At 40.5% G+C, this 25,125-nt stretch overlaps 1 protein-coding gene across 1 annotated transcript in view; it reads right to left on the bottom strand.

Moving 5' to 3' along the window:
• LOC133572578 (calsyntenin-2-like) overlaps positions 1–25,125 on the bottom strand; it is an 839,649-nt gene that overhangs the window by 531,855 nt on the left and 282,669 nt on the right. Inside the window, exon 2 of the mRNA XM_061925391.2 lies at positions 11,731–11,853. Within this exon, the coding sequence (XP_061781375.2) occupies positions 11,731–11,853 (123 nt within the window). The remainder of the gene's footprint in view (positions 1–11,730; positions 11,854–25,125) is intronic.

Here is a 25,125-nt window from a genome sequence, read left to right as displayed (position 1 = left end):
AAATAGTCAACAACAGAAGGAGATAACGTCCACAGTAACCAACCACATAGCGAAGGACATACACTATTTGATTTCCTATTATGCAGCTAATTTTTATTTTTGAAGTGAAGTGAAGTGAATTACATTTATATAGCGCTTTTTCTCAAGTGACTCAAAGCGCTTTGCATAGTGAAACCCAATATCTAAGTTACATTTAAACCAGTGTGGGTGGCACTGGGAGCAGGTGGGTAAAGTGTCTTGCCCAAGGACACAACGGCAGTGACTAGGATGGCGGAAGCGGGGATCGAACCTGCAACCCTCAAGTTGCTGGTACGGCCGCTCTACCAACCGAGCTATACCAGTTATTGAAATATCTTGTGTGACATCATGCACAAACGTGCACTCTATTTGTTTTAAACTATTGTAGTGGCGTTCTGTACAAAAAAGTGCACTTTAATTTAGTGTTGTTTTGATATGTCATCTTAGTGACATCATGCACAAAAGTGCACTAATAGCGTGTTTTAAAATGTCTGACAATCTTGCACTTTCTGTTTTGGAAATGACATGAATGTTTGTGCCACTGCTTAATAACTGTTTAATAAATACAGTTTTGCTAAATTGACTTAGTTGTGATTTCCCTCTCTGCATGAAAGTTTAAAATGAGCATATATTAATGCAGTATGAACAATAATGTTTTAATGTAGACATGTCAGTACCTGCCGATCTGTATTTGGGATCTGCGTAAATCCTGAAAAATTTTGCGCGTCCGCGACGACGGCGTAGTTGATAAGCTTCTTCTTTTTCTCTATCTTCTTGTTGTGTGACATTCATCCTCTGCTGTTGCCATTTCTTATATAAAGTAGTGTAAAGTTCTTACTTATATCTGTCAGTAAACTCACCATGAAAGCGCTAAAACATACCGGCGTAGTGAGTTTACATTATTCACCCAAGGAACTTTAGTTATTAGAGTTCCGGTCGGACGGTTTTTCACGGGACACATTTTCGGTGTGGTTGTTTCCGGATGAGGAGATGCTGCTCCGTTATTGATTTAAGTAAAGTCTGAATATCATTAAAAAAGTTAGCTCCAGCTTTTGACACTTATTCCACTCCCGTCCTTGCACGCTACACCGCTACAACAAAGATGACGGGGAGAAGACGCTGCCGAAGGTGAGCCACGTAAATAAGAGCGCCCACAAAACGACGCATCCTGAAGCGGCTTGAAGATGATCTGTAAAACATAATCTATGCAACATTTTGACCACAGAACCACCATTACATGTTATGTAGACCACAAAGAAGTGTTTTCAATTTAGAAAATAAAAATAAAAATAAAATATATATATATATATATATATATATATATATATATATATATATATATATATATATATATATATATATATATATATATATGACTCCTTTTATGCGCCCTATAATCCGGTGCGCCTAATATATGCAAAAAGATAAAACATAGACCATTCATCAGCAGTGCGCTTTATAATCCGGTGTGCCCTATGGTCCGGAAAATACAGTATATCTGTCCGTCGGCTCGATGGGGAAGCCCTAAAAAATACAACATGACTGACGGGCAAAAAAAAGACACAGTCAAAGTGAAGGCACATAAATAAGGAATGATGGATCTTTGTTATCATTGCACAGGTACAAACCCCGTTTCCATATGAGTTGGGGAATTGTGTTGGATGTAAATATAAACGGAATACAATGATTTGCAAATCATTTTCAACCCATATTCAGTTGAATATGCTACAAAGACAAGATATTTGATGTTCACACTCATAAACTTTATTTTTTTTTTTGCAAATATACATTAACTTTAGAATTTCATGGCTGCAACACGTGCCAAAGTAGTTGGGAAAGGGCATGTTCACCACTGTGTTACATCACCTTTTCTTTTAACACTCAATAAACGATTGGGAACTGAGGAAACTAATTGTTGAAGCTTTGAAAGTGGAATTCTTTCCCATTCTTGTTTTATGTAGAGCTTCAGTCGTTCCATAGTAATCATAATGCGCCACACATTTTCGATGGGAGACATGTCTAGACTGCAGGCGGGCCAGGAAAGTACCCGGACTCTTTTTTTACGAAGCCACGCTGTTGTAACACGTTCTGAATGTGGCTTGGCATTGTCTTGCTGAAATAAGCAGGGGCGTCCATGAAAAAGACGGCGCTTAGATGGCAGCATATGTTGTTCCAAAACCTGAGTTGGATACGCAGACGCAGTACCGTGAGTACGCATGCAGCTGCGGCTTCCAAACATTTGATCGCTTGCCCGTACGTGCATGCCGCTATGTGCATGTCACGTACGTAACTTTGGGGACTTTAGGGAAATATATGTGCTGTATGAACTTTGGGGAGGTGAACGGTACTTTGGGCTGTGGGATTGAGTGTGTTGTGCTGGTGTTTGAGTTGTATTGGCGGGTTATATGGACGGGAGACGGGAGGTGTTTGTTATGCGGGATTAATTTGTGGCATATTAAATATAAGCCTGGTTGTGTTGTGGCTAATAGAGTATATATATGTCTTGTGTTTATTTACTGTTTTAGTCATTCCCAGCTGAATATCAGGTCCCACCCGCCTCTCACAGCATCTTCCCTATCTGAATCGCTCCCACTGCCCTCTAGTCCTTCACTCTCACTTTCCTCATCCACAAATCTTTCATCCTCGCTCAAATTAATGGGGAAATCATCGCTTTCTCGGTCCGAATCGCTCTCGCTGCTGGTGGCCATGATTGTAAACAATGTGCAGATGTGAGGAGCTCCACAACCTGTGACGTCATGCTACTCGTCTGCTACTTCCGGTACAGGCAAGGCTTTTTTATCAGCGACCAAAAGTTGCGAACTTTATCGTCGATGTTCTCTACTAAATCCTTTCAGCAAAAATATGGCAATATCGCGAAATGATCAAGTATGACACATAGAATGGTCTGCTGCTATCCCCGTTTAAATAATAAAATCACATTTCAGTAGACCTTTAATGACTTCTACCAGTTTTCTTGATTACAAGGGAAACAAAAACAGTTAAAAATAAATAATTAGCATAAACGAGACAGATTTTTAAACGGTTCTTTAAAAAACGAATGGTTCCTAAAGATCAGCGTATCTTAAAGTTCAACACTTTCAAAGATATGCTTACTAACGAGAACGGCGTGACAATAGTTGATTGCCTCCAGACATCATGACAGTCCTCCGAGGAACGATGAGGCTTGAACAGAAAATAATATTCACGTCAAACAGCGGAAAATGTATTCCTGCAGACTGTACACTGAAGGTGAAAGGAGAAGCAGTCAACATACGTGAAGCCTCATCTTACAGGCAGTACAAAGGGCCAGTGTTGCAAACTAGGCGACTCGTTGACTTTCCAGATCCTCTTAAATGGACGGGAGACGGGAGGTGTTTGTTATGCGGGATTAATTTGTGGCATATTAAATATAAGCCTGGTTGTGTTGTGGCTTATAGAGTATATATATGTCTTGTGTTTATTTACTGTTTTAGTCATTCCCAGCTGAATATCAGGTCCCACCCGCCTCTCACAGCATCTTCCCTATCTGAATCGCCCCCACTGCCCTCTAGTCCTTCACTCTCACTTTCCTCATCCACAAATCTTTCATCCTCGCTCAAATTAATGGGGAAATCATCGCTTTCTCGGTCCGAATCGCTCTCGCTGCTGGTGGCCATGATTGTAAACAATGTGCAGATGTGAGGAGCTCCACAACCTGTGACGTCACGCGCATATCGTCTGCTACTTCCGGTACAGGCAAGGCTTTTTTATCAGCGACCAAAAGTTGCGAACTTTATCGTCGATGTTCTCTACTAAATCCTTTCAGCAAAAATATGGCAATATCGCGAAATGATCAAGTATGACACATAGAATGGACCTGCTATCCCCGTTTAAATAATAAAATCACATTTCAGTAGACCTTTAATGACTTCTACCAGTTTTCTTGATTACAAGGGAAACAAAAACAGTTAAAAATAAATAATTAGCATAAACGAGACCGATTTTTAAACGGTTCTTTAAAAAACGAACGGTTCCTAAAGATCAGTGTATCTTAAAGTTCAACACTTTCAAAGATATGCTTACTAACGAGAACGGCGTGACAATAGTTGATTGCCTCCAGACATCATGACAGTCCTCCGAGGAACGATGAGGCTTGAACAGAAAATAATATTCACGTCAAACAGCGGAAAATGTATTCCTGCAGACTGTACACTGAAGGTGAAAGGAGAAGCAGTCAACATACGTGAAGCCTCATCTTACAGGCAGTACAAAGGGCCAGTGTTGCAAACTAGGCGACTCGTTGACTTTCCAGATCCTCTTAAAGGGGTCATGATTTTGTTTCTACTTTAAAAACACTTCCTTGTGGTCTAAATAATATGAGGTGGTTCTTAGGTCAAAATCTTGCATAGATGATGCTTTACAGACCATCTTGTTGCTTCTTTTTTGCACTGCACGATGGAATTGATTTGCTGGCCTCTCAACGAAATTGACAAGCTCTCAGGTTTGGGGAACCTGCCTGTCTTGACGGAACAGATTTTCCTGGACACACGACAGGCACTTTGGAGGAGAATGCCGCGTCGCGCCTGGCGAACCTTTTAGTCGAGGACCTTGAAGATATTTTCTGATAAGACATCTGCTGATTGGAGTAAGTGTTGCTCTGGTTTGTCGACAAATTTGAAGATGCTGGCAGCCTTCAACGTACCCCAAAGCTGCCACAAATGATTGGAGGTTGCGGGCAGACCTGTGGACACTCTTTTGATTTAGGATAACATCGGACCGTCTGCCCTGCAGGATGAAATTGAGGACCAGTCATAGACAATTAAGAGTGAAAAGCTACATTTATTTTCGCTCGCAAACACAAACATTGTAACTTGGATTGTTTCCGTGGCTTCGAGACTCTCCTGAGAGCAGTGCAGTGAAGACACAAGAAACTCCTTTCTTGTCTCTCATGGACACACACGTGTTGTTGTTGACTTCGGACTGACTGGCGGTTGCGAGAGCACCAAGGTCACAGAACAGAGACACGCTGCAGGCTTACACATACACATGGATTCACGAAAAATACACGCCACACACATCCCACGCCTTTTGACACTTCACCCCACATGGTATGACGGACGTAGCAGCGCCCGTAGTGGCTGGCAGCTTCGGGCCGGATGCCAGCCCCCTCACCCCTTGTTGTCTCGAGTTGTATGTTGTAAAATGTACAGTATATGTGCTTTGCTATGGAGTTTGTTTTTTTTACTCACTCCAGACTGGGCCCCTTTAGGATGCCCATCTGAGATTTTGTTTTTTTGTTTTTTTTACTCATCCTCCCCCAGCGTCTACCCTTTTCCCAACTTTTACGGGGCGCCGTGTGGCGACACATCAGCGTTCCTGTTCTGTAACCACGTACAGTGTTTGTTTTTCTAACCTAATGTTGTTGTACAAACCCCGTTTCCATATGAGTTGGGAAATTGTGTTAGATATAAATATAAATGGAATACAATGATTTGCAAATCCTTTTCAACCAATATTCAATTCAATGCACTACAAAGACAAGATATTTGATGTTCAAACAAATAAACTTTTTTTTTTTTTTTTGCAAATAATAATTAACTTAGAATTTCATGGCTGCAACACGTGCCAAAGTAGTTGGGAAAGGGCATGTTCACCACTGTGTTACATCACCTTTTCTTTTAACACTTAATAAACGATTGGGAACTGAGGAAACTAATTGTTGAAGCTTTGAAAGTGGAATTCTTTCCCATTCTTGTTTTATGTAGAGCTTCAGTCGTTCAACAGTCCGGGGTCTCCGCTGTCGTATTTTACACTTCATAATGTGTCACACATTTTCGATGGGAGACAGGTCTGGACTGCAGGCGGGCCAGGAAAGTACCCGCACTCTTTTTTCACGAAGCCACGCTGTTGTAACACGTGCTGAATGTGGCTTGGCATTGTCTTGCTGAAATAAGCAGGGGCGCCCATGAAAAAGACGGCGCTTAGATGGCAGCATATGTTGTTCCAAAACCTGTATGTACCTTTCAGCATTAATGGTGCCTTCACAGATGTGTAAGTTACCCATGCCTTGGGCACTAATGCACCCCCATACCATCACAGATGCTGGCTTTTGAACTTTGCGTCGATACCAGTCTGGATGATTCACTTCCCCTTTGGTCCGGATGACACGATGTCGAATATTTCCAAAAACAATTTCAAATGTGGACTCGTCAGACCACAGAACACTTTTCCACTTTGCATCAGTCCATTTTAGATGTACTTGTTAAATAAAACTGTGCCTTGTTTTAAATGAATATTTAGGCCTACTATGCTACTGTATTTTAATGTTGGTCATAATGGTGGTACTTGGAGAGCCAAGTGTTTTCTGAGGTTTAAGAACCACTGATCTAACCATTAATTTTCTTCCGCTTAACCAGATATGCAGTGCAGAAGTGTAAAGTAAGAAAGCACCCCTCCAATAGTATCAATGGGAAGGGTACTGAAGAACTCCTGGGCCAGTTCTGGGACAGAGCATCTTTAGCGTGTGCAAAATCTACCTCTGGTTCCCCTCACACTTGGGCATTCTCAGAACCTCTCACTTGGGTGGCAACCAAAATAAATGCCAAAGTCGTCTCGACCGGCTCCTCTCAAAACAAATGGACAGTGGCTCCAATCCGAGTCCTTCCTGGATGACTGAGCTAACCCCATCACTAAGGGTGAGTTCAGCCACACAGGAACCACAGAACTTATTTTGGCCGCTTCTTTGTCGTTTTTTCGGTCATGACCATATGAGAGGAAGGAACACATTGGCCAGTAAATTGAGAGCTTTGCTGTTGGGCTCAGATCTCTCGTCTGATAGGATGACTTCATTATTGCAGATGATGCACATACAGTCGTTGTCAAAAGTTTACATACACTTGTGAAGGACATAATGTCATGGCTGTCTTGCCAACATATTGCTGGGTATTGTGGCCAAACAGCTGAATTTTTGTTTCATCTGACCACCAAAATTTCCTCCAGAAGGTCTTTTGTTTGTCCATGTGATGTCAGATAAAAAAAATTGAGCTGTTTGGCCACAATACCCAGCAATATGTTTGGAGGAGAAAAGGTGAGGCCTTTAATCCCAGGAACACCAATTCCTACCGTCAAACATGGTGGTGGTAGTATTATGCTCTGTGCCTGTTTTGCTGCCAATGGAACTGGTGCTTTACAGAGCATGGGACAATGAAAAAGGAGGATTACCTCCAAATTCTTCCGGACAACCTAAAATCATCAGCCCGGAGGTTGGGTCTTTGGCGCAGTTGGGTTTTTCAACAGGACTGACCCCAAACACACGTCAATAGTGGTAAAGGAATGGTTTAATCAGGCTAGAATTAAGGTTTTAGAATGGCCTTCCCAAAGTCCTGACTTAAACATGTGGACAATGCTGAAGAAACAGGTCCATGTCAGAAAACCAACAAATTTAGCTGAACGGCACCAATTTTGTCAAGAGGAGTGGTCAAAAATTCAACCAGAAGCTTGCCAGAAGCTTGTGGATGGCTACCAAAAGCACCTTAATGCAGTGAAACTTGCCAAGGGACATGTAACCAAATGTTAACATTGATGTATTTATACTTTTGACTTAGCAGTTTTGGTCACATTTTCAGTAGACCCATAATAAATTCATAAAAGAACCAAACTTTATGAGTGTTTTTTGTGACCAACGAGTATGTGCTCCAATCACTCTATCACAAAAAAATAAGAGTTGTAGAAATTATCGGGAACTCAAGACAGCCATGACATTATGTTCTTTACAAGTGTATGTAAACTTTTGACCACGACTGTATATGTCAAACTCACGATCCATCTTCAACTTCACTCAATAAATCAGAGGCAGGACTTCACACTGCGTTGAGGTGGAGTCACATAACAGGCGCAGTCCACCGTTTTCTAGGACCATGGCCTCAGGTTTAGCGGTGCTTAATCTCATCCCAGAAGCTTGACACTCAGCTGCAAACTGCCCCAGTGAAGGCTTAAGGTCACATCATAATGAATCCATCAGGACCACATAATGGGATCCTAAAACCATCAAACTAGACACTACAAGCTTTAGCTTTGCCTAGAAATTCTGTCCATAAAAAACAATTAACATAACCAGTGACATGGCAGTCTGTGGAATCCAGCAACCACCATAGTTAGGTTTGATAAACTTGGCTTCAATTGTGTTCAGGGGACGAATGGACCATATCAACCTTGTACAACCGCCACAGATCTAGAACGACTTTATGTTTGTGTCTTTGATGCACTATCAATCAATCAAAGTTTATTTATATAGCCCTTAATCACAAGTGTCTCAAAGGGCTGCACAAGCCACAACGATATCCTTGGTTCAGATCCCACATCAGGGCAAGAAAAAACTCAACCCAATGGGATACAATAAGAAACCTTGGAGGGGACTGCAGATGTGGGGATCCGTTTAGATGAAGAATGACTCAAAATCCTCATGGAAAAAAAAGGTGGGTCGAACCAATCATCTTTTTGGGTCTTTTGTCAAGACTTGGACTTTGGAGTTTTCCCGAGATGCAACTTGGATCGGACATGGCTTGAAGGTGGATACATGATTTATTTTAAACACTAACAAACTACAAACAGAAGCAAACAAAAGGCGCCCACAATGGCGGAGGTAAAAAACTTGGCGAATGAAAACAAAACTTGCACAAAGGCAGAAACTGTGAACACGAAACAAAAACACTTACTGTGGCATGGGACTGTGAACATAGCTTGATACAAGAGGATAGCAGGGTTAGAAAGGATATGGCACCAGGACGAACAACAGAAAATGAAAAGCTTAAATAACAGCCATGATTAACAACAGGTGCGTGACTCAAAACAGGTGCGTGACATGACAGGTGAAAACTAATGGGTTGCTATGGAAACAAAAACAATGGAGCGTAAACAGAAACTAAAGAGTCCAATAACTAAACAAAACAAAACATGACTAAAACAAAACATGATTACACAGACATGACATATTTTTTGCCATCTCTGGATCTAAGTTGGCCAAAGTGGGGGGTTTGTGTCCACAACCTTCTACTCCCAAGGTGAAAGGAATGATTTATAATCTAGAATTACTTTCACAGGCTCAAAGACCAGAAAGCAGCTCACCAGTATTGTTGCCGCGTTTGGATGTTTTTTTTAAAGGATTTTATGGCCGTCAGGACTTCATGGCTTCCATCGGCTCCATTGTATGCAGGCTTTTATTTACACTTTAGAATGCATTAAAAATACATATGTGTTCTTGTCTCTCATAAGGATTGTGAATTAGAGGCACAATTCCAAACAAAGTGTAGTTACCCAAGGGAAAGCCCAAACAAGCATAACAAACTATTTAGGACTTTCTAAATATGTTAACTAGGGGTATGGGAAAAAATTGATTCATTCGAATTCAAATCGCGATTCTCACGTTGTACGATTCAGTATCGATTCTGATTTTTCAATAATAGATTATTTTTTGTAATTTTCTTTTCTTTTTTTTCTTCTTTTTTTTCTTAATCATCCATCCATCCATTTTCTACCGCTTATTCCCTTCGATCCAACAAAATAATACAAAGCAATACCATAACAATGCAATCCAATTCCAAAACCAAACCCGATTCGAATTCGAACCGCAATTCTCACGTTGTGCGATTCAGAATCGATTCTCATTTTTAACAAATCGATTTTTTTATAATTTTTATTTATTTATTTTTTTTAATTAATCAATCCAACAAAACAATACACAGCAATATCATAACAATTCAATCCAATTCCAAAACCAAACCCGACCCAGCAACACTCAGAACTGCAATAAACTGAGCAATTGAGAGGAGACATAAACACGACACAGAACAATCCAAAAGTAGTGAAACAAAAATGAATATTATCAACAACAGTATCAATATTAGTTACAATTTCAACATAGCAGTGATTAAAAATCCCTCATTGACATTATCATTAAACATTTATTAAAAAAAAAAGAACAATAGTGTCACAGTGGCTTACACTTGCATCGCATCTCATAAGCTTGACAACACACTGTGTCCAATATTTTCACAAAGATAAAATAAGTCATATTTTTGGTTCATTTAATTGTTAAAACAAATTTACATTATTGCAATCAGTTGATAAAACATTGTCCTTTACAATTATAAAAGCTTTTTACAAAAATCTACTACTCTGCTTGCATGTCAGCAGACTGGGGTAGATCCTGCTGAAATCCTATGTATTGAATGAATAGAGAATTGTTTTGAATCTGAAAAATATCGTTTTTGAATCGAGAATCGCGTTGAATCGAAAAAAATCGATTTAGAATCGTATTGTGACCCCAAAAATTGATATCGAATCGAATCGTGGGAAACCCACAGATTCGTAGCCCTAATGTTACCCCAGTGTTTTTCAATCTTTTTGGAGCCAAAGCACATTTTTGTTCATTGAAAAAAAATGCAGAGGCACACCACCAGCAGAAAACATAAAAAATGTAAACTGGGTAGTTGATATTGACAGTAAAAAGTAATTGTTGCAATTGTTGGATATTAATTTAAACCATAACCAACCATGCATCACTATAGCTATTGTCTCAAAGTAAGTGTCACGACCTGTCACATCACACCATGACTATTTTTGAATTTTTTGGTGTTTTCCTGTGTGTAGTGTCTATTTCAGTTGTGCGGACGATATCCTTCTTTGTGTGAAATTTGTTGATTGTCATGCCATGTACGGATGTACTTCGTGGACGCCGTCTCTGCTCCAGTCTTTGCTGTCGTCCAGCATTCTGTTTTTGTTTACTTTGTAGCCAGTTCGTTTTTAGTTTCCTTTTCCATAGCCATCCCTAAGCTTCACTGCCTTTTTTAGGGGCACTTGCCTTTTGTTTATTTTTGGTTTAAGCATTAGATATGACGTTTACAAAGCAATTAGCTACTGATATGGAAGAGTATTACACGGTTACTCTGCCGAGCTCTAGACAGCACCGACGCTCAACAACGGCACTTTATTTGCAGATTACAATTACTGGTTTGCATAAAATACAGACTGTATCTCACGGCACAGTGGCGGAAAAACACTGTGTTAACCAAGCCTTTTAGTCTTGAAATAACACCAGATAGTCAAGCCACAGACTTCGGAGCACGGTGTGGTGGGGGACAACCGCATTACAATACTCACTAGGCTGCAGTCAGCCCTAGTGTGTTACATGAGTAAAACTAAAGACTGAAATGAAACCACCGACAAAATCCTGTCACAAAACGCTCAAGGCCAGCCCCGGATGTCGGTCAATCAAGAGCCAGGAGACATGTCAGGCCAGCCTGCAGAGCCTCCCTCATGGAACCTCCCTAAAGTCCCATCATTTGCTGTCTCTCTCCCTGTAGGGTGGCTTTTTAAAGTGACCACCCTCGGGTAATGCCACTGTGAAGTGTGACCCACACACACAATCAATCCTGCCCAGCTTGAGGACCTTGAATGAGATCCAAACCTTTGCAAGGACCACATTAGCTCCTGGCTAAGACCTTCCCACAAATGCTGGCACCCACAAACAAGCTGGAAGCGTAACAAAGTGGGGACACTCTAATCCCGTCACACTCATCATTTCCCTGCAAGTTCTCCTCGCCCACCAGGGCCGAGCGGGGACACCAAATAAATGGAAAGCGTGGTGTGCATTTTCACATAGATATCACTCAGCGCTGCATATCATTGCTGGGAATTAACACAGAGTTACCACTGGATATGTTGCTGTGTTTGTACCTGCATATGGGATTGGGGCATCCTTGTCCAGAGCCACCAGAGGGGGATCCAGCAGAACAACGTCAGTGTTTTCAGTGATCACCCCATGGTATGACGTCTCGATCCACGGCTTGTGTTTATTCACTGGGGAGACAAAAGTATGGCGTGTCAGTAACATACACAACATACACAAATGTGCATCGTGAACATCTTCCAAATGTCAAAGAAAATCAGTTTAGCTTTCAGTTCAGTTTCAGTTTATTTCGAACATGCATACAATACACAGTAGTGCATCACACAATTCCAGTTGTTTCATTACAGCACGTCCGAAAAGGAGTAGGAAGAAGCAGAGCCTATTTAATCCTACCCCTTTTCATACCATAGTAAATTTATCCAATTTCTGTGTTCTATGTCACAGAACAGTCAACAATAAATAATAAATAAATAATATACCATAGTAAGCATACAAATATTAAATACATAAATAATATTCGTCTCATTAAAAAAAGGAAAAAAAAAAGGTTCAAGATAGAGATGTCTGATAATGGCTTTTTTGCCGATATCAAACCGATACCGATATATACAGTCGTGGAATTAACACATTATTAAGCCTAATTTTGTTGTGATGCCCCGCTAGATGCATTAAACAATGTAACAAGGTTTTCCCAAAATAAATCAACTCAAGTTATGGAATAAACATGTCAACATGGCACTGCCATATTTATTATTGGAGTCACAAAGTGCATTTTTTTTTTTTTAACATGCCTCAAAACAGCAGCTTGGAATCTGGGACATGCTCTCCCTGAGAGAGCATGAGGAGGTTGAGGTGGGCGGGGTTGGAGGGAGGGCGGTTTGAGGTGGGGGGGTGGGGTAGCAGGGGGTGTATATTGTAGCGTCTTGGAAAAGTTAGTGCTGCAAGGGGTTCTGGGTATTTGTTCTGTTGTGTTTGTGTTGTGTTACGGTGCGGATGTTCTCCCGAAATGTGTTTGTCATTCTTGTTTGGTGTGGGTTCACAGTGTGGCACATATTTGTAACAGTGTTAAAGTTGTTTATACAGCCAAACTCAGTGTGACCTGTATGGCTGTTGACCAAGTATGCATGCATTCACTTGTGTGTGTGAAAAGCCGTAGATATTATGTGATTGGGCCGGCACGCAAAGGCAGTGCCTTTAAGGTTTATTGGCGCTCTGTACTTCTCCCTACGTCCGTGTACCACTTCGTACAGAGGCGTTTTAAAAAGTCATACATTTTACTTTTTGAAACAGATACCGATAATTTCCAATATTGCATTTTAAAGCATTTATCGAAACACGCCAAAAACATGCACCTGGGGATAGGTTGATTGGCAACACTAAATTGGTCCTAGTGTGTGAATGTGAGTGTGAATGTCGTCTGTCTATCTGTGTTGGCCCTGTGATGAGGTGGCGACTTGTCCAGGGTGTACCCCACCTTCCGCCCGAATGCAGCTGAGAAAATTGGGAAAATGGATGGATGGATGGATTTCTAGTTCAAGATGTTCATCATAATTCTTGTTCTGTGTACTTTGTGAACACTTGTAGTTTGAACAGTCTCTTAAACTGAATCATATTGGTGCTTTGTTTGATTTCTTTACTTCATTGCTTTGACATGCAGCACACAACAAAATCCACGCATTCATGAACCTTTGACTTCTTGTCCTTCTTTATGTAACTACTTTTACTAATACATATTTCCTCGCATATACTGCTTCATCAATGACTACCACTTTGCTGCCAGCACAGCCGTATTCAATGCTACGTCAAAATGAAGTTCCTGTGCCTAGGGCGCGATAAAACACTCTAATTGAATTTGTTTTGTGCTCATAAAAGGCTGTAATGAAACTAGGGTCCTACTTATAAAACCGAAATAAGTCATTTTTTTTTGCAGTATTGTGGTCAATAAAAAACCCACATAACGATTTACACTTCCTATCAAACATAAATTACTGATTTGATGGAATAGGCTCCCGCCTACTCACACTTCACTAAATTGCACCACTGAGGCCTCATTTATATGGTGAATGTGTGTGTATGATTCCTATTAAAAGGTGTAACATTTTCCGACTTGCATGCATAAGTCACACTCCACCTGGAATTTGGCCTCCAAAGCCTGTGTTCATGTATGACAATACATTCTATCGCAGTTTTTAACCTGTAACATCTGAATGTTACCGCAATAATAACATATTATTTCAAACAACAGTTGCTGTGATTAAAGGGGCTGTGTTTCCTTTTGTTGCTCTGGACACCAGGATGCAGGGACAGCAGGTAACAAAACAATGTTTTCTTAGGAAAACGCAGGTAAAAAACAAAAAACACAAATATGTGCAGCAGGGAAGCATGCAAAGCAAATGAGAGAGGACAGGGCAGGCAATAGAAGAATCCTTTTTGCCAGGGACAGGTGTGTTCTGATTGACAATCATGGACAGGTGAGGGAGCCGGCAAATGAAGTGAAATGAAAAATACGAGCCTTAGACTGGAAATAATATAGAAACTAAAGAAACAATGAACAAATGTCCAAGACAGTCGTGAAGGATCACCAAAGGCTGTTTGCAACTTGCTCAAATGTTAAACCAAAAAGAATGACAGCACCACCGATAAGCTTATGTTACTATTGATGGCTTAAAAGAATGCATGTTTTTTTTTTAAAGTCTGTGTCTTTAACAATTAATTTATATTGAATAAAAGCGGTGGATCTTCTCAAACACGGCTTTCAAAACAGATGCTGTGGTTGCTTATGTTAAACCAGTGAGTAAAATGATAGGCTTCTCCAAAAACTGCTTATGTAGCATAACGTTACGTACTAACGTGTCTACATTATGACTTAACAATCTTTTTGAGGGTCTTCACAAACAAATTGGTCTAATTCATTGTTGTTCCAAAAGACCAGTGGTTCTCAAAGGTTTTTTTTCATCCAGGTCCAAAAACCTGTGGCTGTCTAAGTGCCACTATAATGACCAAGGCCATGTCTACACTAAGTCGTTTAACCCCTTAAACCAGGGGTCGGCAACCCGCATGCGGCTCTTTGATCACTCTGATGCGGCTCAGCTGCATACTTGTCGACCCTCCCGATATTTCGGTGCCTCTCGCAGAATACTCCCGGGATTAATATTCTCCGATATACATCCTAACAATAATAATAAGGGCGTGCCATGATGGTTCAGCATTTAGCGTCCTCTACAATCTGTACAAACAGCGTGCGAGCCATGCCTTTTATTGTATGCATCTTCTACTAGCACACGTAAGTGACAGCAAGGCATACTTGGTCAACAGCCACACAGGTTACACTGACGGTGGCCATATAAAACAACTTTAGCACTCTTACTAATAATGCGCCACACTTTGAACCAAAACCAAACAACATAAACACAACAGAACAAATACCCAGAATCCCATGCAGCCCTGACTCTTCTGGGCTACATTATACACCCCTGCTACCACCAAACCCCGCCCCCACCCCAACCCTGCTCCCCCACACATCAACCCCCCGCCCCTCCGTGCGTCGGTTGAGGTGGGCGGGGTTTGGTAGCGGGAGTGTATAATGTAGCCTGGAAGAGTTAGGGCTGCATGGGATTCTGGGTATTTGTTCTGTTGTGTTTATGTTGTGTTACGGTGCAGATGTTCTCCCGAAATGTGTTTGTCATACTTGTTTGGTGTAGGTTCACAGTGTGGCGCATTATTAGTAAGAGTGTTAAAGTTGTTTTAAACGACCACCGTCAGTGTAACCTGTGTGGCTGTTGACCAAGTATGCCTTGCTGTCACTTACGTGAGCCAACAGAAGCCCCACACAACGTGTGGCTGAGACGCTACGTTGGCTGTTGTGGGCATTAAATGCTGTACCATCACGGCACATTCGAGAGAATAGTTGCCCTGAAATTGGTAGACTACCGGAAAAGTCGGTAAGGTTGTCAAGTATGACGCTGTCAAGCGCCATTCATATAAAACTCGCGGGCAGCACTAACATTCAAATTTCATATTAAGGTGTGGGCCGTGTGTCTGAGACCCTTGGTTTATACACAGCACAAAGCAAAAAAAAACTTTGTATGCAGTGTTATTTCATTTTAAATTTCAAAAGATTTTTGTGGCTCCCATTGTTTTCTTTAATTTGTGAAACTGGTCAAAATGGCTCTTTGACTGGTAAAGGTTGCCGACCCCTGCCTTAAACGAATAATTATTAGCCTAAGCCTCGTTTCAGCCACACTAAACCAGCGTTTAAGGTCCCCCTCCTCGGACAATTTTTTACACGGGTAAGTCAGCCGTGTATTTCTTGAATCTCCGGCACTTAGCTTTGTGTGGACTCACTGATCGTTTACAAAGTGAGTTCGGAGAGGAAGTGACGCCAGAAAGACCGCGCCCACACAGGAAGTAACACCAGAAAGAACGCACCACAGCCAGCTTCCTAATAAAGCGGTTTCGTAGCTCGGAGCTAACCACTCGAAATATGAAGGTGAGTCATCCAGACATGCCTGCGTTTCTCCTTCTTCTAGATGTACATGCTTGTCACACATGAATACCTTAAGAGAAAGCGATTGCAGCTATTTCCGATACAACACTTCTCAGACGCCAAGAGAACTTTCCAATGTCAGCTGTGATTCTACATAGCGAAAAACTTTGTCCATTTGTCGAAGGAGAGACAACGAGAATACGAGCTCCCGTGGATGTGATAAAAAAAGGTAGCGTGTGCTTTGTATTACCTGGCCGTCAAGGGAAGACGAGGGAAAACTACGGAAAACAGCGAATGCATTTGGACTGGCAAAGCAGACTGTATCTGCTATTGTCCACCATGTATGTCGCGCACTCAACGTCTAGGTCCAGAGTATATAAAGTGTGACTATGACGTGTGCATTTTCCGCGCATGCGTACTAGGTCGCGTTGCGCCGGCGGACGGAAGGGAGCGGGGGTCTTAAACGGTGGCATTGTTGTGTGTGGACCAGTGACATGCAGTCAGGGGAGGCAGGTGAGGCGGGGCCTCACGTGCCATCATGGAAAGAAAAAAAATGTAAAAAGAAAAAAAAAAAAATTAAATTGTTATATGTATCCAGTGATAATACAATAAAGTTATTTTCCATTTAACTTCACCAGTTTTAGATTATTTTTATTCAAAATCGCTGAATTTTCACATTTGCCGTTCAAATACTGAGAAGATTGAGACTTGCGGTGAGTCAGCAGCCAGTTGAGGCACGTCACTGAGTTAAGCCTCACCATGGATTGCGCAATGACTCGGCTAACTACTGGCCTGCTGTGCAGTAAGACCGTATTGCTATATGAATTATATTATACATTTCCATAGTTTAGTTAGCTGAGGTATATAATGTACAGTGTATTTTGTCAACAACTGTATGTGTGTAACGTATTTCTTGTGCTGAGCAACCATAAAAAAGTTGCGAAAACGCACTGTGTGAGGCTTGCAGTAATCCCGCCTCCTGGTGGTAGAGGGTGCTAGTGATCCCAGGGATAATTCTTGCGACTACTCGGCTGCAGAAGAAGTGACAACAAGCAGCAACAGTTAGCAGCGATTATTTATTTTTTCCTCTTGCCTGGACGTTTAACATGGAGGATTACATATCTAAAACAAAACAGTTTTCTAAACTGGACTTTCAATCGAAGCAGGAGGTAATACTTAAAGGAAGATCTCCATCGAGACAGAGAGACTTTTAAAACTGAAAAAAGATAAGGAAGACTTCTATGAACAAGTTATCGATGCTTTTGTTCAAAAAGAGCTGCGCATGGACTTCATTTATAAGTAAAGGTAAGACCATAATAAGGTTTTTTTCTTATTAAATGTGCTTTTCTGTGTGCTACAGTTTGTATGTGTAAAGTTAAAGTTAAGTTAAAAGTACCAATGATTGTCACACACACACACTAGGTGTGGTGAAATTTGTCCTCTGCATTTGACCCATCCCCTTGATCACCCCCTGGGAGGTGAGGGGAGCAGTGGGCAGCAGCAGCGGCGCCGTGCCCGGGAATCATTTTTGGTGATTTAACCCCCAATTCCAACTCTTGATGCTGAGTGCCAAGCAGGGAAGAATGCTGGTATGAGCTTTTAAACATAACCCGCTAACTGCTGCCAATCAAATGGTGAATAAGATACTCTTTAGGGTTCATATGTTTGTAAATCTGACTGTGATGAAGTCAGTGCCTCACCAGCCATGAACCTCACCGCACGTCACTGGTGTGGACACGGATAAGGTTAGGTGTGATTTACCCTGGATAACCTTATCCAGCTTAGTGTAAACGGGGCCAAAGACTAAAATACAGTGTTGTACTAGGCTTAAGTATTCATTAAAAAACAAGACGGATGTAAATTTAATGTTTTTGTCCTCTGTAAAATTACACATAATTTGAACAGTAACACTGTGTTTGAATATAGGAAAATAAAACACTGTACTGTAATCAAGTGATTATTTGGCGTACCACTAGATGGACCCTGCGTAACTGTAACACAGTTTGAGAATCCTGCGATAACTAACTCTCATTAGCCAACAAATAAACCTAGTTCCCCCCTCATCTAGAGTTTGTCACAGCTGAAGTGCAATCACATGTTCTTATGTCTTTCAATGTTACTTATTTATTGAACAACCTAGCTCGATTTTTCTCTCATTTCTAATGACTTAGTGAAGTGCAAGTGAGACCTAAAAAACACACGCCGAGGCTACAACAAGGAGCGTTTACAGTGCATTGCTAATTTTACAATAACTACAAACATTGATGGATGGGAACACACCACTATATCACATTATCATGGGATGAATATGCATATGCATGAATTTTTTTATAAAGTAAGTGGTGAACGAGACTGTTTTTTAATTAGAAATGCCAAGCCGTGTCATTTAGGAAACAACTTGCTGGTGCTTCGGTGCATGAATTACAGCCAGTAAAATAAAATGTTTCAGAGAAGGAAGCAGCCTTTGGGGGTAATTTGTGCAACTTGGGACATGACCACATAACCACAATAGATTGTAGTGTAGTAGTAGTACCAGTTGCAACACTATTGAAACACAATGTAAAACACCTAATGAGGAGTCCGGGGCGTTTGGGGACTTTATGTATAATGTAGTCATAAAACAGCTTTGAGCCCTTGATAATACAATTGTGTGCTGCATACCATGTTTCATTGTGTATTGTGTGCAATGACAATAACATAATCTAATCTAATCTAATACAATAATAATTCAACTGTGTAAAACTGCCATAAACATTCTGGAAATCACATATGTGGTTGTAAAAGCACAGTGAGCTACTCAGTATTGTTATTAGGACGTATATTGTTAGGATTGTATCAAAACCGATACCAATGTCAAGATTTCTTATCGATACCAGTATTCATTGGTACTCTTATCTGTACTATATGTAATCTGTGTAAATAAATATGTAAAAAAATGCATTATTTGTAAGCATTTGTATTAGCACAAGAGGTTGTGCACCAGCAACATCATGATGACATCTCACAGCAGGGAGATATTTTATCAACACCTGCTTTTTAAGTCTTAAACAAGTCAACTATGTGTGCATGTGCAAGGTGCAATGCAGTTGTTATGTCATCAACTTGTACACAGATCCATCACAGTGTTTCTACTCATTACAAATACACTCAGTTTATCTATCCATCCATTGTCTACCACTTGTCCCTATAATAACAAATGAAGTAAAATAATATTAATGTATGGTATTTATGTTCATCCAAAGACCTTTAACATGATATCTCATATCAAATATATAATAGTCAATAAATCCATAAGCATGTTAGGTGGGTGTGCATTTAAAAAAAAAAATTGAATTGTTTTGTGTTTATGTTGCACACAGACGTGTTTGAGTGTCGGACCGAAAGCCAGTGTTGACAGCTACTAAAGTCTATGTCATGCGGATTAAAAATGTACTTCCCGTATTGTGCCTTGAACCGGAAGTATAAACGTCCATAGCGTTTCTGCTCGAAAGGATTATTCATCACTCCAAGCAACATTTGTTGGTTTTACAATGTAACTAAAATAATTCATACTTACTAAACCGTTCCATGTGTGTACTCTGTTGGAGTGCTTTCATACAACTTTGAGCGTGCCATTGCAATGTAATCAAAATAGGGTTGTTAGCATTACCGAATACGCTAACACATTTACAAGTGTCTGTGTTAGTATTATTAACTAACAAAAGGCATTCTGTTTGTATCGGTCCAGTTTCGTAAATTCACCATAATGTCTGATTGGAGAGCTAGCTTCTGCAGCTAGTGGCTCCATGACGGTGACTTTTGTTTTGTTTGATCATCCGTTTTACTACAAAATGACATGTACTGTTTGGAAACAAACAATTAAGGTATGTAAATAATTCGGTAACACTTTAGTATGGGGAACATATTCACCATTAATTAGTTGCTTATTAACGGAACAAAGACTTAATTTAGAGTTATTTGGACACTAGGGGAACATATAAGGGTTAGGGTTAGGGTTACTAATAAGCAATAATGATGAGGTAATTGAGGGAAGACTCTTAGTTAATGGCTTACTGGTTGTATAATAAGGCCATGCAGTATAAGGCATTAATAAGTACTTAATAATGACTAATTAAGAGCCTATATGTTACTAATTTGCATGTTAATAAGAAATTAATTAATGGTGAATATGTGTTCCCAATACTAAAGTGTTACCAATATTTTGTATCAGTATATATCTGCGGTGTATAGTCCGGTGTGGCTAATATATGTAAAAATATATACTTCTTCTAAAATTGGTTAGGTGGGTGCGGCCGGTGCGCTCTCGGGGCCGGAAAATACGGTAATCGCATGAGTTAACTTTTTATTTTTGACAGCCCCAGTTGTTCGATGTACTCAAATTTCATATCGAGAGGCCAACATCTGTTTGGCGTCTTCCATATTGACTTGTTTGGTTCCGCAGCCTGTCACTACCAGATCAACGACCCATTTGCACATGTGCGACCATACCACTAACTGCACAAACTGCATGCGTTGCAAGAGACGTTTCAGGGAGTTTTAGTCATTCTGAGCTGCAGATGGGTTAATTGTGTCAATATTTTTAATCAGATTCATAATGATGATGGATTAAGCCGCTTAAAATTCAGTATTTTTGACAGCCCAAACACAGTTGGAAACAAAACAGCCATGGCAGACAATTGAAGATTACAAAACACTGATTACATTGCCATTGTTGTTGGACGGGCATTTATGGTAACTCAAGTCCAAGTTGTTCTCAGTGTGTTTTGATTTTCTTTTTCTGAACAGTAGTAAATTGTTCACCTCCGGTAATCGCAACAGTCTCAGCGGGGTACCACCCACGTATGTCAGCATTCATCGACCCTCCAAAGCCACGGCTCATCCCATCACAGACAACAAAAATACAACATCTACGCGACCTGAGCAGAATGGGGTCATTGGACGGACACCATGGGACATATTCCTGAAGTTCACTGATATGGTCCACTTTTGTTGCAAATAATTTAGTCCACCAAATATGTAGGATGCGAAGGGAGGCTTAGAAATGAAAATGCCAATCCATCAGTCCCAATATTCCCAAGGGAAGCACCGCAGTCTCTTGCAGTGATTGAAATCTGCAGCTGCAACTCAAACAACTTGACACTTACGAAGGGTTCACAAATTGCTCTCAGTTGGATGCCTCACAGAGCAACAAGGCATTCAGGATTAGTCCTAACTGATTGAACTTTAACTCCCTGCCCATTGACATGTCTTCAAATGACCCCAAGAGTGATCGATTTGAAGACAGCATTGATGTTTTCTCTGTGAAGAGCAACACCAGTGATGCATGGATGCCTAAACTGAGTTCACTAACACATAGGCATGGAGATTATGACAGTATGATAACCTTAGGCAAAAATATCACGGTATGGTAATACAATTATAGCTCTAAAATGTTTTATTTTGAAATGTCTTTTGGAAAAAATAAATAAATAAAAGTTAAATTTTAGACAATATATTAAAACATGATAAAAGTGGAGGATGTTTTTTAAAATAGATAACAACAAAAATTAATTATTTCCAAATACTAAATCTAAATGATTATTAATCATTTAGTTCCTCTCTGGCACTCATCGAAGGCGGAAATGTTCCCTTCCCTTCTTCCATAGCTTTCCTGCTTTCTTATTTGTTTTGTCTTGTCCTAACTTTTTCCAGCCTCTTTTCGCACTGCTCTCCAAAATCTAAACAATGCAATTGATCATCTTCCCTCTCAACGAAATTGACAAGATCTCGAGTTCTGGGGGAATCGTGATAACAGGACAGCTGCTGACTGGAGTAAGCGTTGTCCTGGTGTACCGACAAATTGGAAAAAGCTGGCAGCCATTCAAGGTGCTCCAAAGCAAATACAAATGTTGTTTGCTCGAGATTTTGTTCCTATTCTCTAACTAACCGAGAGTGTTTTGGAGTGCGTATTTGTTGACTTTTGATTTATTTTCCAACTCAATTGTAACTTTATTTGAGCATTTAAGTAAAATACACGTTGCCTGTGCTTCTATTTTTAACGTAATGTTAGCTATCTAGTGTCAGTCATCTTAAAGGGGAACATTATCACAAATTCAGAATTGTTAAAACTATTAAAAATCAGTTCCCAGTGGCTTATTATATTTTTCGAAGTTTTTTTCAAAATTTTACCCATCACGCAATATCCCTGAAAAAAGCTTCAAAGTGCCTGATTTTAACCATCGTTATAAACACCCGTCCATTTTCCTGAGACGTCACATAGTGAAGCCAACACAAACAAACATGGCGGAAAGAACAGCAAGCTATAGCGACATTAGCTCGGATTCAGACTCGGATTTCAGCGGCTTAAGCGATTCAACAGATTACGCATGTATTGAAACGGATGGTTGTAGTGTGGAGGCAGGTAGCGAAAACGAAATTGAAGAAGAAACTGAAGCTATTGAGCCATATCGGTTTGAACCGTATGCAAGCGAAACCGACGAAAACAACACGACAGCCAGCGACACGGGAGAAAGCGAGGACGAATTTGGCGATCGCCTTCTAACAAACGATTGGTATGTGTTTGTTTGGCATTAAAGGAAACTAACAACTATGAACTAGGTTTACAGCATATGAAATACATTTGGCAACAACATGCACTTTGAGAGTGCAGACAGCCCAATTTTCATCAATTAATATATTCTGTAGACATACCCTCATCCGCGCTCTGTTCCTGAAAGCTGATCTGTCCAGTTTTGGAATTGATGTCAGCAGGCCAGGGAAGCTAGGGTCGATAGGGGGTTTAGCTCGCTCGTCTGCGGGAACAAACTGCCGCCATTGCTTGCCGTGCTAGCGAGGTCCTTTGTCCCTGAATTGCTCACACACTCCGGCAGATTCAATGGGGGTCTGGCGGCAGATTTCTTTGACTTTATCGTTGGAAATGCATCTGCTTTGAGTGTCGCAGGATATCCACACAGTCTTGCCATCTCTGTCGTAGCATAGCTTTCGTCGGAAAAGTGTGCGGAACAAACGTCCAATTTCTTGCCAGTTTCGCATCTTTGGGCCACTGGTGCAACTTGAATCCGTCCCTGTTCGTGTTGTTACACCCTCCGACAACACACCGACGAGGCATGATGTCTCCAAGGTACGGAAAACAGTCGAAAAAACGGAAAATAACAGAGCTGATTTGACTCGGTGTTTGTAATGTGTTTGAGAAAATGGCGGATTGCTTCCCGATGTGACGTCACGTTGTGACGTCATCGCTCTGAGAGCGAATAATAGAAAGGTGTTTAATTCGCCAAAATTCACCCATTTAGAGTTCGGAAATCGGTTAAAAAAAAGATATGGTCTTTTTTCTGCAACATCAAAGTATATATTGACGCTTACATAGGTCTGGTGATAATGTTCCCCTTTAAGATACTATGTCTTCATCAGAACCAAGTTAGTACAGTAGTACCTCAATTTAAGAGTGCAATTTAAGAGTGGTTTGAGATAAGAGCTGTCCCTTAGCTAATTGTTATGCTTTAAGTCGCAAGCAAACATGTGAGTTACAAACATCCTCGCCATTAGTTGGCATAGCAAATGTCACAGTGAACCCCGTAAGATCCGCTCAAAACATTCGGTTGGACTCATTAACAATATCGAATAGCTAAAGATTGACATAACTTGAGTGAGTGTGAAGTCAGTGTGAAGGATGGTGCTGAAAATAAGTGTGTCGAGTCTGATGCCAATTTAGCAGAACGATTTGAGCGTATCACTGCCAGTCTGCACCATAGTGAAGCAGAATGAGTCTAACGCCAGCCGGGAATGTTAGAATAATATCTAAACTGGGGACATGTATCCACAAAAATATGAAAAAGCTGCTGACTGTGTGTTGGACTGAGAAGAAGACGAAAGGAGAAAACATTGAAGTCCGCAATACTTCATAGAAAGACTGTAGTTGTTAATAGTGCATTTTATTGTATTGTTTTTATACAACGTATCTCAGTTTGCTTTTAAATGTAAAATTATGGAGACATTCAAGAAAGTCAGCAATAATGTGTGTCCTTTATCCTGAAAGTCAAGCATTTCTTTCTGAATTGCTCACCTCAAAGAGAAGATTTGTCTTTGTGACAGTTTGATTGACCTGTGTAACGCTCATCTACACCTCAGCCTTCAGGCCCCCGGAAGCCTCTAATAGAATGTGTTCCAAAAAAAACCCCCAGCTGTACTCCGAGTGACCCCAATTTTTAAACGCAAACAGCATACATGGTCACATAAAAAGCAAGGCAAAAATGGCATGCACCAACCTGTTTCCCCAGGCTTTTATAGCCAAGTCTTTTGGGCACTACAGAAATTTAAACAAACAATTTTGATTTGTATCTGTTAATAAATAAACGACTGTGGTCAAACAATATTTGCTGTGTTTACTTTAAAACAGAAGCGGTGATTCAAATACCATGACCTTTCTTGTGGAGGAAAAGCTAAAGGGTGAAACTGTTAAATTGCAAGACCAACTTTCTGTCTCTCACACACACACATACAGGAATATTTGTATTTAACCTTAACCACAACAGCCACCCTTAAAATGAAAAAAAAATATGGTTTGACTTGTTGCATATTCTCTGCAGATCAGTAAGACAAAATGACCTAGCAAAAATCCAAACACTATTTTTACCAATACGTTACATCAAAAGGCACTTTTTGTAACCATGTGTTTTGGCAAAAGACATCAGTTAGACTGAATCATTTGTGGTACTTAATTAAATGTAGCCACAGGTGTGTTCCAAAAAATCTATTTAACTTGCACATGCTACCATAATCAGGATGTGTTCTAGCTTTCCCTATTAAAGGGCAAAAACTGCCCAGGTTCTTAGTCCTAACGACTATCTTAACAAAGCGAGGGGACTAGAATTGAAGTTTTACAATTTATTCTACGAATAGAATAAGTACTATGAGGGGCCGTCAGAAACATTATTAAAAATGACCCCTTACTTGCATT

This window comes from Nerophis lumbriciformis, linkage group LG30 (genome assembly GCF_033978685.3).
Source record: "Nerophis lumbriciformis linkage group LG30, RoL_Nlum_v2.1, whole genome shotgun sequence".
Taxonomy (NCBI): domain Eukaryota; kingdom Metazoa; phylum Chordata; class Actinopteri; order Syngnathiformes; family Syngnathidae; genus Nerophis; species Nerophis lumbriciformis.
The sequence above is the reverse complement of the archived record's forward strand: the minus strand, read 5'-3'. Positions and strand labels throughout refer to the sequence as shown.